General features: G+C 36.5%; 1 protein-coding gene across 1 annotated transcript in view; it reads right to left on the bottom strand.

Moving 5' to 3' along the window:
• The window catches only part of ADAM12 (ADAM metallopeptidase domain 12), a 2765134-nt gene that overhangs the window by 1135557 nt on the left and 1610563 nt on the right, over positions 1 to 19014 (bottom strand). The window contains exon 8 of the mRNA XM_044056180.1: positions 16976 to 17047. Coding sequence (XP_043912115.1) covers positions 16976 to 17047 — 72 coding nt within the window. The remainder of the gene's footprint in view (positions 1 to 16975; positions 17048 to 19014) is intronic.

Below are 19014 nucleotides of genomic sequence, written 5' to 3'. Positions count from 1 at the left end.
CAGTACTGTTATATCATCCTCAGATCTGGATACAATTGTCTGACTTATGAAGTACACAATGTAACCTTTCCATACCACTGTGGAGACTTGGGAGTTGAAGTTCGGACAATTAACTATGTGTGTTCCCAGGTCTTGCACCACTGGGTTTCAGTATAGGGTACTGTTGTCAATGCTGTAATTAGTGGGGAATCACACTTTGCAGAAGACCAACATAATGACACATTTTGTGTTGTGTTAGCCCCTCCTGTAGTATATATTAACATCATACTGAACCCAACAGGCAAGAATCAGCAAAAGTGGTAAGCCAAAGGTTGTATACTTTAACCTGGATTGTCAGAAAATAGATTCCAAACAGTAAAGGGTCCAGCACAGATCCTTGGGGTACACCAATGGTGACAGCTCTACTGATAGATGTTGATTCATCAACTCTTACAGTATGTGTTCTGTCAGTGAGCCAGTTAGTTCGCCATTTAACGACAATTGGGATAATCCCCAGCTGGGAGTGTTTCTCAATGATACCTGAGTGCGGGAATGTGACATCACGCATCACCTATAGCATGACTCAGAACATACACCTACCTGACACAGGTGAATACACACTTCATCACACCCTCCCGACAGACTATGTTCCATTAGAAGGGTGTACATCAACATGCATTCATCTGTGTGGGGGAAACAGCATATGATGCATGCATGTATAGACACATCCTGACTCTCCTCATCTGTGAGGTAGACCAACATGTCATCATGGACCTTATCTAAATGGACACTAGTAATTTTCCGGTTGTGTGCAACAAACATGTGTGAATTGTTATTGCTATTTCCATGTCTCTTTCATCTGTTAAATGTCCTCAAAGAGGTCATCAAGAGCATGCATGATGAGAACACTATCATATTGTGGAACTTGACCAGGTCAAGGCATCTGAGACACATACACACTGCTGTATTCATTTAACACGGTCACATGTGGACATAAACAACTATATCATCAAGTGGGTAGACAACTAGATCACATGCATGGCATCTAAATATGTTTGAATGCATGAAGTGACCCATATCTCAGGTCCAGTGATCAGGCCCATTCATCAGGGCTGTCTGCTAGGCCCTTTCCTGTCTATTTTATATATATATATATATATATATATATATATATATATATATATAAAACACACACACATATATATATATATATATATATATATATATATGTTTTGTTGTGTTATTATAAAATTATGATTTCTCATTGGTTTATGCAATCTATTTTTTCTGCTCAAGGCAGCTGTTCCCTTTCACCTCCAGAAAGAAATCTAATCTTTTCTGGAAGAGAGCCATGACCAGTGAACCAGAGGTGTTATTTCCATCTCTGCCATTTCACGTTCAGCATTATACCACTGAAGTGCACACTAAAGATCACAATCAGTTAAACCCAGAAGGACAACATTCTTTGCAAACATCAAGGATGCAAACTTTAGTTTCCCAGACTAGATAATCTTCAAACTTTCACTGTGCCTTGATATCCTGTTCATGAAAATCAAGACGATGGGTAGCGACAAGCCATTCCCTTGGCAGAGACCTGCATGCACCTTAAATGAATGCAGATTCACTCTAAGGATGCAGGGACAATTCTTACTTCATGAATGTAACCAAGAGGGTCATACATCAAGCACAATTCTTACTTCATTTATGAACCAAGAGTGTTACGCTTCAGCAGTTTTAACATTCATTACAGTTGTTGTACCCTCACAGGAGATTTTGTTGTATGTTGTCACAAACTTTCTCAAAACACATCAGCCATTACAAAGGGTTTCTATGATCTCTTCAATATCTCTGCCAGGTTGCTCCTTCTGCACTTATCTATTTGGCAAAGCACCCCTTTATTGTATTCTGCCACAGGCTTTCCCAGAGAGGTTGTACAGCACATTTCATCTATAACTGAAGCATTCCTACATATCACTTGTAGAAAGTGAAGACTACTACCACAGTCTAAGTGCAAGGGTAGCATCTCTGCCTTGCACACAACACTGAAAAGGCAAGCTGACCACGACACTCCAAAAACATCTGTGCCACATTAAACATTTCTGTCTACATCCCGTTTACTGTTGTGGTCTAGTACAATTGTTTACTTGCTGAAGTCACCACTCCTGCAGACAGTTTACCATTTGGTTTAGGACCTGCCTCCTCAGAATTAAGGTAATGGGCATGGAATTCAGGAGTTTGTCAAGCTATTTTCCCAAACTCTTGGCAATGTTACCATTAAATGTCAATATTTGTACAAACTTGCTGAGAAAAGCATGAATAATATATTGTTTCCATCTCCTGAGTAACAAGATCATTTGCAAGAACCTTTTTGAGGCCATACAAAGGTTTCCGTGGCCTTACCAAATTTTACAATACTCAGGTTTATGTTTCAGCAATTGCCTCAGGTACAGAGTTCCTGGCCTGCTGATACTGTAGCATTGCATGGAAGGCTTTTCTCTTGAACTTGATGGCTTCCTTCTCCACAAATATCCATCAGCTGGTCTTAGGAATACCATCATGACAAAAAATGCCAACCTTATTCATATGTAAGAACTGATCACCTTTTTCTGGTTGCAAATTTGCAGAAACAACATACTGTTTCACTAGAGCAGCTGGCATGCAAATCTATTGAAAGGGTCATTGGAATTTTCCAGTACTGTCTACATGTGATCTGTGGGCCTGTAGTGAGGACCTGACTGCATATGTTTTGGGAGGGGCTACATCATAGGTTTCAAGGGCAGCTGATGCACACTATTTGAGTACCATATTTCAGTAAGACAGGGGTGCACATATCCTTAGCAATAAGCTGAATACATTTCAGAATAGGCGAAGGACTTAACTAAGGGTGTGTCTTGTCTATCAATGTTCCCAGTTTTCATGGAAACACCATCAAAGTGCAGAGGATTGGAGAACATCCATTTTGGGAAAGTTCAGGTTGCATCTTCGCTGTTTGCAGTTCAAGCTGCTTTCTTAGTTTCAAGTGATTGTGTTCTGCAGTTAACGCTGGAGTAGTTTACTGCTGAATGTAACATGGATGAGATGACAATCAGCACCTCTAAATCAGAGCTCATAATTCTCTCATGGAAAACAGTGGATTAGTTTCTGCAGATGAAGGTGTAAGTGGAGCAGTTTAAGTATTTGGGGTCCTTTTAACAAGTCAAGGTTGAGGGAATTGGGTGCTTAACAGTAACGGTGTGCTTCATCAGTGAATGAATTTCCAGTTATGTTGAACAACAGAATGAGCTTTGTAGACTGCAGGCAGTCTTTGGAAAAAATAAATTATATAATTTTGATAAGTGTGTTCAATTTTGTATTAGAAAGGAATTCAGAATCTGGTTAACCCTAATATATGGGATTAAGTCTTTTAACCTTATAGTCAGTGCCATGGCATAGCCAGATAAGGCCTTGACTACAGCCTAGATGACCTGGGTTTGATTAGTGGTTCAGAAATCTATGGTGCCAGCAGGGGGTGGTACCATTCTGGGAACAATGAAGAGAGGGGAGCATACTGCTGTTTTATTTCCCCTGCTGGAGACTGGGGAAACAATTGCAAATTGCCATCGAAAGGTGGAAGGGGCATTCTGTTGACATTAGACCCTCACTGAAATGGGGATGGATCAACACTGATGTCCTTTGCATTTCCTGCTCTCACAGTGTCACCATGTGCATGAAGTGTAGGTCTAATGGGAAGAATACTATTATGGCAGCAGCATGACACTGTCGCAGGATGCCTTGATCTCTTTGGCAATATCAGACCTTATACAGAATTAGGCTTGGCTAGCACTGGGAAACAAGAACAGGTACTTCAGGTTAGATAATGATCATCTGTGTGGCAAAAAAAACAGAACAAATAAATTCTACAGAATTCTTATAACGTAACAGCTATACAATGAAATTCAATATGGAAAGCGGACACAAAGGTTAGACATGTGGCAACAAGTCTGGCATGAATAGTAAACTGGCCAGCACTGAATGCATTTTCATTTTGTAACATAACAGTACAATAAGTGGAAGTCTTGTACTTATATAAAAGGTCTTTATAAAAGTTTTCTTAATTTGAATTTGGTTAAAGCATATACAGCTTGTGGAATGGTGACTAGCTTAGAGAAATATTGTGGCATTTTATTTCAGGACAGAAAACATAAACCAAAACAACAACATTCAGGTTAAAATCAAAATGTAAACTCACAGTCTTTGTCTAAAATAAGAGAATCAAGCTGGACTGGATCTGTGACATAGGAAATAGGAGTTAAATAAAAACGAATAAAGAAAATAAAAATGCAATTCAGCAGGAAATACTAAATTTATAGGAAGGGATAAGAAACTTTTTATTGCACATTTCAGGCTTGGTTCTTATATGCAGAACAAAAACAACAGATTAGGGAAAGTTGCAGAGAGCAGCATTAAAAATTAATACGTCAACATTTATAATGTATGTGAAAAAGTGATGCACTCATATGGTGTCTGTACGCAATCAAACAAGTAAAAGAACATCAGACTGAAAGTGAGGAAGAAAAGGATAAACATGTGCAACAAAATGATGAAGCCAGGAGAAAGTGCAAGTGTGGGTGTCATTCCTCTCAACTGCCCCTGATTTTTCAGAACATCCTTGATTTTGTCTCACATTTTTGCCCTAAGCTTCATGAAATTTTTGATTTCTAACAAACAATATGATTACAGTAAGTCAGTAATGCCAGACATTTGAGTTTCATACTTCTTAGTGTTCACAAAATACATGTTGAAAATATGTTGTTCTGTTAACCTTTTAAGTGAATTAGAGTAATAGTTGTCCCTGAGTTTTGGCCTTTGCCTTCCTCCATTATTTTTAGCTTTGTCAAGAATTTATACACACATATATATATATATATATATATATATATATATATATATATATATATATATGTGTGTGTGTGTGTGTGTGTGTGTGCGTGTGTGCGTGTGTGTCTGTCTGGCTTTGTATGCATCTGCATGTGTCTGTGTGGCTGTGGACCAGAAGGAGCCATGACACAGGGGGCATTATACACAACATTAAAACAGGGACAGGGATGGAGTCTGTTTGCCTGTGATAGCGGAGTCCTTATTTATCACTGGGATGCAGGCCACACTGCTTGGGTAATGGCAGCTCATTATACTGCAGGCTGTGGCACTAGGTTAGTGGCCTGTCCATGTCTTCATGTCTTGCTACTGCAATGTAGTAAAGACATATCGATCTAACAGCAGGAAAATATCTAGAAGGAGACACCTATACCTGTTAGGCTGGGATAAGAGTTTAGGAGGATGGAATGACTGAATGTGTGGCAGTAAACTGGATTAGCTGATCACATTAAGAATGGGAAGGTTTTGTGTTTACAACAGTATCTGGCAAAATCAGTGACAGAGGAAGTAAATGGTGCTCCCATTTTCCTGACAACTTAACAGGAAGATGAGCAAAGGCTCTACTAATATGTCACGATTTGTAATAGTGAGTCCTGCAATGAGAATTAGGAGGGACTGAAAATATGGAACACTGAATGTTGAACATCACCTTTCTCCTACACAAGGGGGGGTGTCAATCCCTTCACACCCCAAACATAAATATACCAACAGTGGAACTAGCCATTGTTCCTCAGAAAAGATAACTTTCTGTACTGAACATCTAGAAAAGCAGCTACAGAAATAGTGAAATCAATGTAGTCAATGAATTTTTGTTAGGATGCTATTGTAAGTCCAGGACAACACCTTGATTGAGTATTTTGTTTGATGGTTACAAATAAGATGGTTTCCATAATTGTGGAAGTTTCCTATATCTCATCTTTTGTCGCCTGATGAAAAAAAATAAATAAAAAGAAAATTTCATTATTAAAACTTAAAGAAGAGTGCCAGATAAGTATAGAGATGGAAGGGGAGGGCAATATAATTATCAATGATGAAAGTTTCTGCAGTCTGGAACTTCTCCGGAACTTCAGTCTTCTGGTATGACACAGGACAACTCTATTTATACAGGGAGATGCCCACATACTTCTTAAAGTCTTCCTATCCTGATTGTGATTGCATTAAAGAGAGAGTAACCGCCCCTTATGTACTCATTTCAGATCATTAATGGACAGGCAGCTTATTTCAAATATGCTCAATACACAGAAGCCTACAGAAGCATAAATCTTTGGTTTCTCTCATCAGTCATGCTTTATTGAAAATGTCCCTTAGAGGTTTTAGTAGTGAATATGATAAAAACTGTTGGTATTACTAGACATTACATGTACAGTTATTGTGAACTTGACAGACTGTCAGTTACATTGCTTTTTATATTGGCAAGATAATTATGAGGTTCAATCAAATAATCTATGAACATTGAACATTGTTATGTTTGAAAAGAAAACAAACTGAAAATGTCTTAGAAAGATAGTCTCTTTCGCACATAGTTTAGAATTTTTTTGTATTAGATGTGGTTGAGATTTTAGCATCCCTTAATGGAAATGAAAAACTGATAGATAGATGTAATGACAAATAAGGTTGAATGCATCAGTATATTCTAATATTAATGACACCATCTGCATTAAATGTCAGAGCTTTTGAAACCCAAGGTAGAAAAAAATAAATTGAAACTCATTATTCATTCTAAGTGATGACTAATTGATTTTAAGTTGTGTGATTTTTATGCAAATGTATTTTTAATGTGATTTTAAGTAATTATTCTCATTGCTCTGAAGAAGCTTGTTAAAGACGTGTGACTCCTGTTTTCATTCACTTTCTCTATTCTGCTTTGCCTTTGTAACAAGTGGCCTCTGTCTGTTTCTTCATTAGTTTATCTAGAGTCATTTGAGATGCAGACAACAGGCTGTATTTATAGACAACTTGAGTAACATGCAGAGCCATTGTAATATACAGGAGTTCTCCTTTCATAGACACCTTTTTGCTCAGTGTGTTGTATTCTGTAAGCAAAGCCTATGCAAATTAGGCCATCATATATCCTGTTGCACTGCTCTCCAAGTTGTCTTACATAATATAATAAGTATAAGGCATCCATACCATACAAGATCCATGTGGAACAGTGCATAAAATGCATAACTGTATGTGGCTATTAGCTCCACTGCACTGTGCATTTGAGTGGGAGACTCTGAAGAGAGTGACATTTTGTACTGGTCAGATCTCTGTTCTTGTTAAGTGGCACAGTGGTGTGTATGTGTGTGTGTGTCTGTGTGTGTGTGTGTGTGTTTGTGTGTCTATGTGTGTCTGTGTGTGTGTGTGTGTGTGTGTGTGTGTGTGGGGCTAAAACAATATGTACCTGACTGTTTATTGTGGCTGTATGCATGCAGGTATAGGCGTACTCTTGATGCCTTCTCCCTGTTATAACCTGTGTCTGGCATGGATGGGAAGATCATGGCTGGAGAGTGTCCTTTTAAAAGATGTGCATTTCTCAGTCTGTGTGCATATATGCATCTGTACGCCTTTGTGTGTCTGTGTGAGTGAGCGTGCAGATGTGAAGTTCTTTGCCTCTGTTTCTGGGTATTTGGGAATTCTACAGGTATGCTTCTACCTGCACTACTTATTTAGGTATGGCAGTAGTATGCTCCTCTGAGCAACTGTTGAAATTGATCAAATTAGCAATTCTTATTTATGCAAAGTAGGTATTAATGTAATTCAGTGGTGTGTAGGTTTTGCATAATAATGAATCACCTAAATTTGGAATAGTAAGGCTAGTTATGCTACTGCAAAACATGACTATTAATTCCAGACCATGTTTTCTTTCATAATCTGACACTGCTACATGACTGCATTATCCTGCAAATTTATTTCTCTTTCACTATCTGTGAACTTGAAGTTTCTGCCTAGTGCATACAGTCTTCTTTAAAATATGTCTGCTGATTCATTTTTCTCCTGTTTTAAATGACTAAACTCTTGATCTCAAATATTTCATCGGAATCAACATCAAACCACATTTTCCCAATTTGCAGAGGTTGAGTGTTACATCAACAGTGACCATCTCTTAGAACTAATGTCCACATCACTGGGTGGCTAGCCGTACTGAGCTCACTCTTCTGTATGACAAGCACACACGTACACACTCAAACCTACGGTCAAGTTTCGAATATCTATTCCATCTATTTCAAGTTCTAAAGTTATTTTTTCTTGAGCATGAAGTGCTTGTTTAGCACATACACAGAAAAAGTAACATATATTGACTTATGAATCATTTAAATATACAATAATGAGGAGAAAAAAACAATGATTGAGTATTTAATAGTAAGAAAACAAAAGATTCAGAAAAATACATATGAAAAGTCAACATGCAAACATATAATCATGATAGAGACAGTACAATGATATGAAAAATCAGTCAAAGGTAGATCAGAATGAGTGTTTAAAACTAAGTTTATACCCAAAGTATTTCACAATAGTGGGAGAGTAATAAAGGGAACTTTCGTAACAATGCAAAGTAACTGAGGGTATGGTACAGTATATGTGGCCAACTGCAGGATAACTTAGAAAATTACTGATGAAGTAGTGATTTCAGAGCAGGATAAGACAGAGTGGATAAGGATAGTTTAGGGGAATTAGCAATGTATGGTGCGGGAATAAACTGATGAAACCTTTAGGTGTCATTTCAATAGCAGCTTGAAGGATTTTAGGCTCTTAGCTTGGGTAAGTGTGCGGGGAATGGAATTCTAAACTTTAGAGTCACAAGATGAATACAATGAGTTACCTGCGGTATTATTTAATTTAACTGGGAATAATAATAATTTGCCAGTTGAGTGAAAAGTCCTAGATGGGCAGTAAGGTTGAGAATATCTTTTAATGCATGGCATTTTATAGGTTGGAAAATTAGAGAGTGTACAGTTTATAGTTGTGTGAAAGTTAGATATGGAGGTAATCTTAACTAATTTATCTGTTTTAGTGCCATGCATTGTTGGGATCTATAAGGCACATCAGCTGGAAATGCAGCTACTTTGTCGTAGCATTTTTCTAGAATGGTTATTTGGGTACTTTGCAGGTTAACAAATATAGGAGAGTGGGTAAGAGTAGGTCAAAAGACAATGGTTTGCCAGGCCTGGTCAGTCAGGTAAGGTTTAACTCGATATAGGGTGCCAAATGGTTTGTGTGCATTGCTGATTACTTGCTTTCTGTAGGCAAGTTTCATGGCACCATCTGTTAGGACACTCTAGGAACTTGGTATTGAGTCACAAGAAGAAATGGGGAGTAGACATTTGTTATTAATGTTTTGTTTAAGTCGGAACATGTACTTTATCAGAAAAGATCCACATATGTGTGTGCTGTTTAATTTATGGCATATGCACCAGGGTAATCTGAGTCTTGCTTTGTCTCAGTACATAAACAAAACTACAGGCCATGAATGGTTCAAAAGCACGGACTCCACTTCAGTGGGTGAGCAACTTTCCAGTGCTTGTAAATGTACTTTCTCAAAAAAGCCGTTGTGAAATCAACTATTAGAAAATCTTTTCTGTCAGATAGAAGTTGTAATTCCCATAAAGAACAGCACTATCACTTATAGACCAGTAGAAAGAAGCCTTTACTTATTAAAATTTCTTCTTAATTCATCTTTAACCAGTTGCAATACCATACTCATGTGCTACACCAATCACAATCCACCACTGCTGTCCAATGGGGAGAACAAGCTCCTAATGCCATTGCGAGTCTTCCTTGATGCAGCAGGTGCAAATGGGTGCATGGTCACTGGATCTCATCATATGAAATGAGCACTCGTGTTATGGCTATTGGATGACTTCATGAGCTTTTTTCTTAAAGTTTAATTAGGCACAGATGACAGATGTCTTTAGAGAAGTGATGGACTGGCAGTAAGTACACAGGGCATTACTTCATTATACTATAATGCCCTTTAACTACTGACCTTGAATGTGTGTTGCATCCACTGATCTCATGTAAGACTAGGGATTCCAAGCTGTGTGTTGTTTCCTACCTGCTTATTTCCCTCTGATACATGGAGCAATGAAAGACCACTAATCTAGTAAATAAGAATAAGGAGTCATTTTATCAATCTAATTTTTATTTTATTATTTATTATTTTACTTCAAGTTTGATGACCGGGGAAGTTTACTGGGTCAAGAAGAACTAATTTTCAGTGGAGGCCTGGGGAGAAAAGCTCCATTAACAATAACAAATCCATTAACAATAACAAACATGCATATCAAGCAGAGATATCACACATACTGAGAGTACAATTAACAAATATGAAGAGATAACATTTGTATATAGAGTAGCTGTAGCAATAGTGGATATTCATTCTGTAAGCAGACTAAACCTTAATAAAACATTTAGAGAGGTAGAAATTCTGCATTTAGAAAATAATAAAGGATGCAGAAAGAATAATAAAGATGCCTATCACGTAGAGGATATGCCCATGCTGAGGGTATTATAAGAACATATGAAGAGATGCTTTTGGTTACAGATTGGTAGTGACAGTGAGCAATTATTCACGCAAGGAAATAATTCTAGCATACAGGGCATTCCTTATTGAATCCATTTCCAGACTTAAGAATATCAACATTTACACAGATATAGATTTCAGGTAATAAAAATGAGGGTAGAGGTCTAATGTACCATTTATACCACCCATTAGAAAATAGTGTACAAATGCATTTCTTCCAACATAATATACTCCCTTTTCAAGCCATGAAAATGATAGTGGGAATATTAACTTTTTGAACAGTTTTAGCTACTGATTACGGAGGCCTCCATGGTGAATTATAAGATTATAAAATACAAAGAGTTGCAAACACAAAGCAGAGCATGGTGAATTGTGGAACAAAGCTTATGAAAAATAATTCTCATGCATAGCTAAAGACAAAAAAAAAAAAAAAAAAAAAAAAAACAGGTAAGCTTAATATCTTTTCATATATATTTAGTAGTAATTTAGACTTACAAAGCATTGGTTGTAAATTCTTCATTTTTCTGAACTAATTAGAAGGAATCTAGTGTAGATTATTCAAAATCAGTTTTACAAATAGAATTCTGAGAAATATATTCATTTCCATTATCATTATACTCAGCCTAGCTTCAAAAGAACGTCTCAGGTGTCCATCTAACAGCATATTCTATATCTACAAGTACATGGGTAAGATTACATTTCAAATGCTGACTGTTATTCATGTTCTAGGGAATTTAAAAGAAGAACTGGGTCCTTAATGAATTCAAATTTTAAGGTATGAGCTCCTATCATATAGATGTGGACACCTGGCAGTGAGAACTTCTGAATAATCCTTTTTTAAAATCGATTAGTTACAATACAATTTAAAATAATTAAATAAACAAGCAGACAAACAAACCTCTGGAAATTTCCCAAAATGAAATCAGTGAAGAATGAAATGTCACAGTATGCAGTATCATAAATTCAGTGATAACGTTAACTGTAATGAATTTAAATTTCTCATACATTCAAAAATAAAATGAATTCAAAGTAGTGGAATTTAAATTAATCTTTTCACTTTGGGGGTGCCATAGCTCTTCATATCACCCTTGTAGGAGGCATTCTCCTACAACTAGTTATAGAATATTATCAACTCCAAGGCCGGCATAACTCGGAAAGGGGACATTCCCCACTGGTTGAACCCCAGCTGAAGTGCATTTTGCCGGACAGAATTAACGGACAGACAAAACTGCACAGCAGTCACCTTATTGTATACTTCCAGTATTATGTTATCTCTAAACGCTTGGAATTAAGCATCTAAATTTTAAACAGAATGTTTGGAGCACAAGAAGACTAAAATAAAACGATCAACATTAGCTGCAGAATCAAAGTGAGTAAATATTGTTATGATGCCCCTACCCTGGAACACACTACAGTAAAGTATAAACACAGAGGTGACCACTAGAAACTATGTGCCTTATCTGTATACAAAACTGTTGCAACCACTTTGTGGAAGTTTAAGAAAACCAAGCAAAAGTTTTAAAAGGAAATGATGGGATACCCTGTCAAAAGCTTTGTGAACATTCGGCACAGTAAGAAATAATGGTGCCACGTGTCCCATTGCTATATGTATAACATACTAAATGGTTTTGAATATTTCCATAGCAATTTAAAGTGGCAATAACACTACCAGTCTGTTTAACATTAATGGCACTATTTCTACTGTATTCTTCTGCATAATGTTCAGAATAATACTTTAAGGTCATACTTTATAAAGAAATAATTTAATAATTTGCAGTAAAACATAAATGAAGGACAAGTCTTAGAAATTAGAGCCTCATAATTTTCAAACACTGCTTACAATTTGTCCCCACAAGTAGTATATACTGAAAGAGATTATAAAAGATCATAGCCGTCAATTTCCTCTTCATATAAAGCTCTCTAAGTAGAAAAAACAGGGCCCAAAATGAACACATTTTTATATGATTTATAAAGCATTACTGTTGTTTAGTTGAAAAACTAATCATTGACTTTCTCAGTAGAGCTCTATAAATGTTTGAAGATTATCACAAACTCTTCCATGATCAAATCTGTTTTTGCCCAAATTGTTGTTTATCACTGCCTTTATTGTAATTATGTAGTGCAGGGATATACTCTGCAGTCACATTCTCATTAATGCTTTAAAGGTAATGGTAAAGTTTCCTGTATTAAATGCTTTGTTTTTCATCTTAGTGAAACAATATTCAGCTTTTCTCACTAGAATTATGTTAGAGTGATTTTTCTGTCACTTAATTTTCAAATTACAAACAGATGAGAGTTAATATTATTTCCCAGAAGAACAAAATACTATTAAAAGAAGTTCATTTCCATTGCTGGGAATTGACATAACAATCATAACAACTCTACCTGCCCCGGTCAACTTTTTTATATTTTTCCAATTTATAACAGGATCCTTAATTATTACAATGCAGTTCTAAAGTATCAGTCTTACTATTGCTCTTGTATATTGATTATGGTACTGCTTAGCAAGTGGACATTAAATCTTCATCAGCTTAAACTGGGTTTTAAATTTTAAACGTTTAACTCTAATGCCAGTCAGATTACAATCAGATATTATTGGATGAGTATAAGAAAGTGTTTCAGGCAGCACAAAACTTTCTATTGCCTTATGAAACATGTCTTAATCTGAGGTATGCCTGTCAAAATATTAATTCATAATTATTAGAATAACAATTTTCAGTCATACTTACTGGATAAATTACAGTTAAGAATTCCTGTCTCACTTATTATAAACTGTTTTTAGGTATATGCAAAATCAGAATATCCTTTCCACAGTGCATCTATTTCTACTTTATATAACAAAATGCATATGCTGTAATAAAATGTATTGAGAAGTAGTAAATATTTTTGTTAAAACAGATGTCCAAATGCCTAGGAGATATTAAATACATTTGCACACACTCACGTACAAAGACAAATGTATCATATGCATGCTGTTTTGAAATAAATACAGTTTAAGTAATCTCGTCATGGCTGCAAAGTATAATACAACTGTTGTTAGCAAAAGGCAGCCTTTGGGATGATTGTTTGGTATTTGCAGATTAAATAATCTTAGAGGCCTAACCTTACCTACAATAGTGTATGAACTGACTGATGGTGTGTATCACTAATATCAAAATGAAGGTACGCACAATATGGAGTCAAGAATTAAAATAAAAAGAAACTTAGTTAGGATTGCACCCTGTCTGAGTATAGAACATAGTTTAGGAAGTTTTCAAAGAAACATGGAAAGCGAGGAGTAAGGTTCTGAAGTTCTTGTGAGATGACAGAGGTAAAGAGCTATAAAACACGTGGAGATTCTGGTGTATGGAAAAGTAATACTGATGGGCAGCAAATACATCAAGTCAGGAATCTGCTTTGGTATCCTGTATCAGCACATAACAAGTTAAATATAAGCTATTTACATTCACAACTCCCAGTTGAAATGCTGGCACTCCAGCTGCTGAGTCTAGAAATATAGAAAAAAATACAGGAGATGAATGAATACTGAACATCAATCTTCTTTAAACTTCTTTTTTGCAGTACTCTTGATATAGAGGATAAGCCCTCCTACACTCAGCAGACACAAACACACACACACACACATATATATATATATATATATATATATGGTTCTACCTGACATAATCGAAACCCCAGAACACCGACAACGAAATTACCGACACCACATAACCGACAGTGCAAAAACACGAAACCTCACATGCCCGACAACGAAATAACCGACGGTACACAAACACGAAACCTCATACACTGCACACACCACAATAACAACAATCAACAAACAAAACACATACCCTGTCCAAAAACCACACACACAACACAAGCACACCAAAATCCCTACAAACCCACACTAAACCACACATACACAACTATCTACAACCCTAACCCAAACCCTAACCCTAAGGTCCGTCACTATCGCATACTCAGCTAACCCGGCCTAACCCTAACTCACTTAACCCGCCCCTAACCCAAAGACTATCACTACCGCACACTTACCTAACCCAGTCCCTAATCCTAACTCACTTAACCCACCCCAACCCAAACACTATCACTACCACACACTTACCTAACCCGCCTAACCTAACTCACTTAACCCCCTAACCCAAAGACTATCACTACCGCACACTTACCTAACCCAGTCCCTAACCCTAACTCACTTAACCCACCCCTAACCCAAACACTATCACTACCACACACTTACCTAATCCGCGCCCTAACCCTAACTCACTTAACCCGCCCCAACCCAAAGACTATCACTACCGCACACTTACCTAACCCAGTCCCTAACCCTAACACACTTAACCCACCCCTATCCCCACAGACCATCAATATCCACACTTACCTTACTCGCACCCTAACGTCCGTCACTACCGCATACTTACACAGCCTTTTCCCATGTCGGCATCCTCGGCGTCGGTGTTTTCATCCATCGCGTCGGTCTTCTGCATTGTCGATCTTCTGGCGCTCACGATTTGCTTGTCGGTGTTTTCCGCTGTCGATGATGTCAGGTAGACCCATATATATATATATATATATATATATATATATATATATATATATATATATATATATATATATATATATATATATACATATATACATATATATATATATATATATATATATATATATATATATATATATATATATATATATATATATATATATATATATATATATATATATATATATATATAGATTCACTTTAGAAGCTCGAAATATCGAATTTCAGTATTTTGTGCTCAAAGTTGAATCCAGGAAAGAACGAAAACTCAGAAGTGCAAAATTCAAAATCTCGCATAGCGGAGATTTTGAATTAGCGCTTTTGCTACACACAAACACACACCTTCCTCCCCACACACAACACAAGCTCTGTCCTACATAAAAGCAGTGAGGCACGCCTGTCTGCACCCCCCACTTATATATTATAACTCTGAGGTCGCACTACATACAAAAACACATAAAACACCACCACACAAGCTACATTCTCCTCGCACACACACATCACAGTAACAAAACACACTAACACGCACCACAGCCCTTACCCAAAACACTTAACACATAAGCACTTACCTGAATCCATAACCACAGCGAAACACCAGAAGCGCTAGTTCAAAATCTCCGGTATGCGAGATCTTGAATTTCGCTCTTCTGAGTTTTTGTTCTTTCCTGGATTTGCCTTTATGGGCATGAAATACTCACATCTGATATTTCAGTATTTCGAGCTTCTAAAGTGAATCCATATATATATATATATATATATATATATATATATATACACACACACACACACACACACACACCAAATAAAAGATCACCATACCCCAGAGAAATTGTAATATTCTAAGAAATGGCAATTTCAATATACAATATGCAAGTCATAATTTTCAGTCTTTCATTCTTCGCATTTCAGGACTCTGCAATCAGACTCTCGACATTTCAAATGGTTACTTACATTTACAGGAAGGAGAAAGTCTCAAAAAGAAAAAAAAATGAAGAAGCTGCAAATTACAGGTATAGCTGCACAGTGATATATTATTCACTTTGTCTTTGCCTAAGATGCTGCTATTGTGCTTTTTGTCAGGGTTTCCCATCTTGTCACTCTTGTAACATAGCATGCAGATGATGGCTTTGTTGTTAATTTGCCTGATAGGCTAATAGTGTCATATGACTAAGTTACACACCATCAGCAGGTGTTTATTATCTCCTTCCTTCTCTTCATGCCTGAACAGCCCTGCCATCTGTATGTTATTCACAGCAATATTTTGGATCAATCTCTTTTATTGTGCACTGTACTATTAAACAATGACAGGTGTTCTGTAAAATGGAATGGAATATTTGTATCTTCTGAATCCAAATTTTGAATTGACCTAAGCTAGCAAAAAAATGAAACATGGTCACAACAAAAATGCAGTCAAATATGAGTTCAGGTTTTAGCATTTACAAACACCATTGCATAAATGACTTTGCTATAGACACCACAGCAATTTTGTTGCAATTAGATTTTCCCCTAAATGCTCATCAGTTGTTTCACTTGTGCCTCAAGTTACTCTGACTGATGTGTCAAGAAATTTGCAGTATGTAGTCTTTACTTATGTATTATAATGCTAGTTTTCTTTTATGGAAAAAATAACAGTACAGTTTCTGAAAAAAAAAATCAAAAAGTCCACATTTCTAACACCAGAATCAATGGTAAGGAATACTCACAGCCTGGCCACCATCTTATTACTGCAGCTATTAAAATAAATGTTATTAACACCAGAAACTATCTGTAAGCAATTATTTTGAAAACCAATATCTGTTAATATCTATTAAGTACTAATGTGCAAATGTATTCTTTATTAGTAGCATAAAATAAAATAATCCAGTGCTTTATCATTAGTGGGTAAAAACACGTCAGAAAATACATGTTCAGAAAAGCATGCACAAATGTATGGAAAGAAGGCATATCAGAATTGCCAAGAAAACAATTTTCAGTTAGACTAAAATATTTTAAAAGGACAGACATGTCTGACACCATTATACAAATGTACTTACCTTATCTACATAGTTCGCAATCTCTATCAATCTTTGTTTCACTTTTTCTACATCTTTTCCTTGTCTCTGAAACTTAACATTTGAAACAAACATCAGCATGCATATAGAATTATCAACAGTTTCAGCTTGACAAAGTAGCTTTACTTAGCAGATTTCAATTGTCCTGATAAACTGGATGAGTGACAGAATTACGACAGAATTGCAATTTCTTCTGTACTGCAACAAATATCTTTAAATGACATATCATAATAGAATGAGCAGTGTAAATATTTAAGTTAGACGTAGAACATAGTAATCTTTAATCTGGTTTTCTTATACTATTATAACCTATAGAAGGAGGAATTATGTGAATGTATCAATCAAAAGTGAAAAAAGAAACAATTGTCTATAGTCATTGTGCTGTCAACCTCTCTTAGTATTGTGGCTGCAAGCTTACATAAGACAAATTTAAGAATGCATTATATTATCAGAAAAGAACCGTATGAATGACTTTCTGGAATTAATGAACTGTCAAGGAGAAATGCAGAACTCTATTTAATACAAGACAAAAGTGTGAAACATGTAGAAAAGTAAAAAATCCCAAGTTTATCCTTGGTGGTATTTTTTATTGTGGTCTGTAATTCGGTTATATTAACTACCTGCCATTTAATAGTGCTATATTTTTAGTTTACGAAATTAATGTTTTTTAAACTAGAGGGGTACTGAACATAAACTGATTTGTCACTGTCAGCACCAAAACTAGTAAAATATAAAGGACTTTTGCAATCAGTTTTAATAAATACCATAACATATCACAATAACTAAATCAGCACAAAATCACCAGCTTTGGCTGCATGGTAGAATGCACACCTAGATATTACAGTCCTTGGATAACACAGCAAAACCAACCAAAAGTAGCAGCATGCTAACACTCACTAACCACAACCACTATTTTTCAAACAGTGCAACACAGCTCAATTGACTAACCAGGGAAGCAGCACAAACACAAGGGGGGACAAATACCCTTGGTTAATTAAGCTGGCCCTTCTTCTACCCTCTACGTTGCCCCATAATCTGTCACCTCACCCTTTCAAATGTCAACCACTGTATTTACTATTACATCTTGTACTAACAATGACAACTGCACATTAAAAATGTCTAGCCCGACCTCACTAAGGTCAATGCCATCGCCACAAAACCACACAGGGTAACTATCTGCAAAATCCCAAGGCTCAACAACACAATGCCTAACACAACACTTGCCCTAACTACCCTGTGATTGTACTACTGTATAGACATTTTAGCTACAGAAGTCTGACCATAATTTTATGAGACTCTGTTTCATTACCGACTAATTTTAAGTTACCCAAGATATTTTTCTAGCTGAACGTTATAGGAAAAGACTTGTAACATAGGGAAGGCAATTGTTAAACAAGAAATTTAGACAGATCACACAGTTATTGTACTTTTCTGCTTACACCACACAGCTTGCTAAGATGTACTGTCTATATAGGTAGGACCAGAGCTGTCACTAGGCCATTAAGTGGTCTAAGCAATATCATGGTCAGCACCCACCCAACAGAGCAGATGACCAGAAGAAAAAAATGTCATATGGAAAGTATTCCAGGCTGCAGCAAGGAGCTATACTTTTATCATTGCTACAGTTCTCAACATGCACACACACATGAATGCCCACACACATGTCCATGCACCTAAGATTTGGGAAAAAAAAACACATGCATTAAGGGTGATGGTAAGAAAGGCATGTTCTAGTGATGTACTACTTTGAGATTCACAGACACATTACTGCAATGAGGAAAAACCTCATTGTTGGCTAATTTGTATTTCTGTAAGGCTATGTTACTACTGCAAATCAGCATTTTCCTATGGTAGCTAACAGTGTCAGCATCTGTATCATGCTGCACCCTGACCCCTTTTCACTCTCCCATATACACACAAGACACACATTCAAACACACACACAAGACACACTACATACCTCATATTTCATACCTGTCCCTGTGTGTTTTGAGACCATGCCTAATATCTCCTTTTCCCTGC

The sequence above is a fragment of the Protopterus annectens genome, chromosome 14.part0 (genome assembly GCF_019279795.1).
Source record: "Protopterus annectens isolate FY-2018-M chromosome 14.part0, PAN1.0, whole genome shotgun sequence".
NCBI classification, from domain to species: Eukaryota; Metazoa; Chordata; order Ceratodontiformes; family Protopteridae; genus Protopterus; species Protopterus annectens.
Note: the sequence above shows the minus strand (reverse complement) of the source record. Positions and strands in the feature narration are given on the sequence as shown.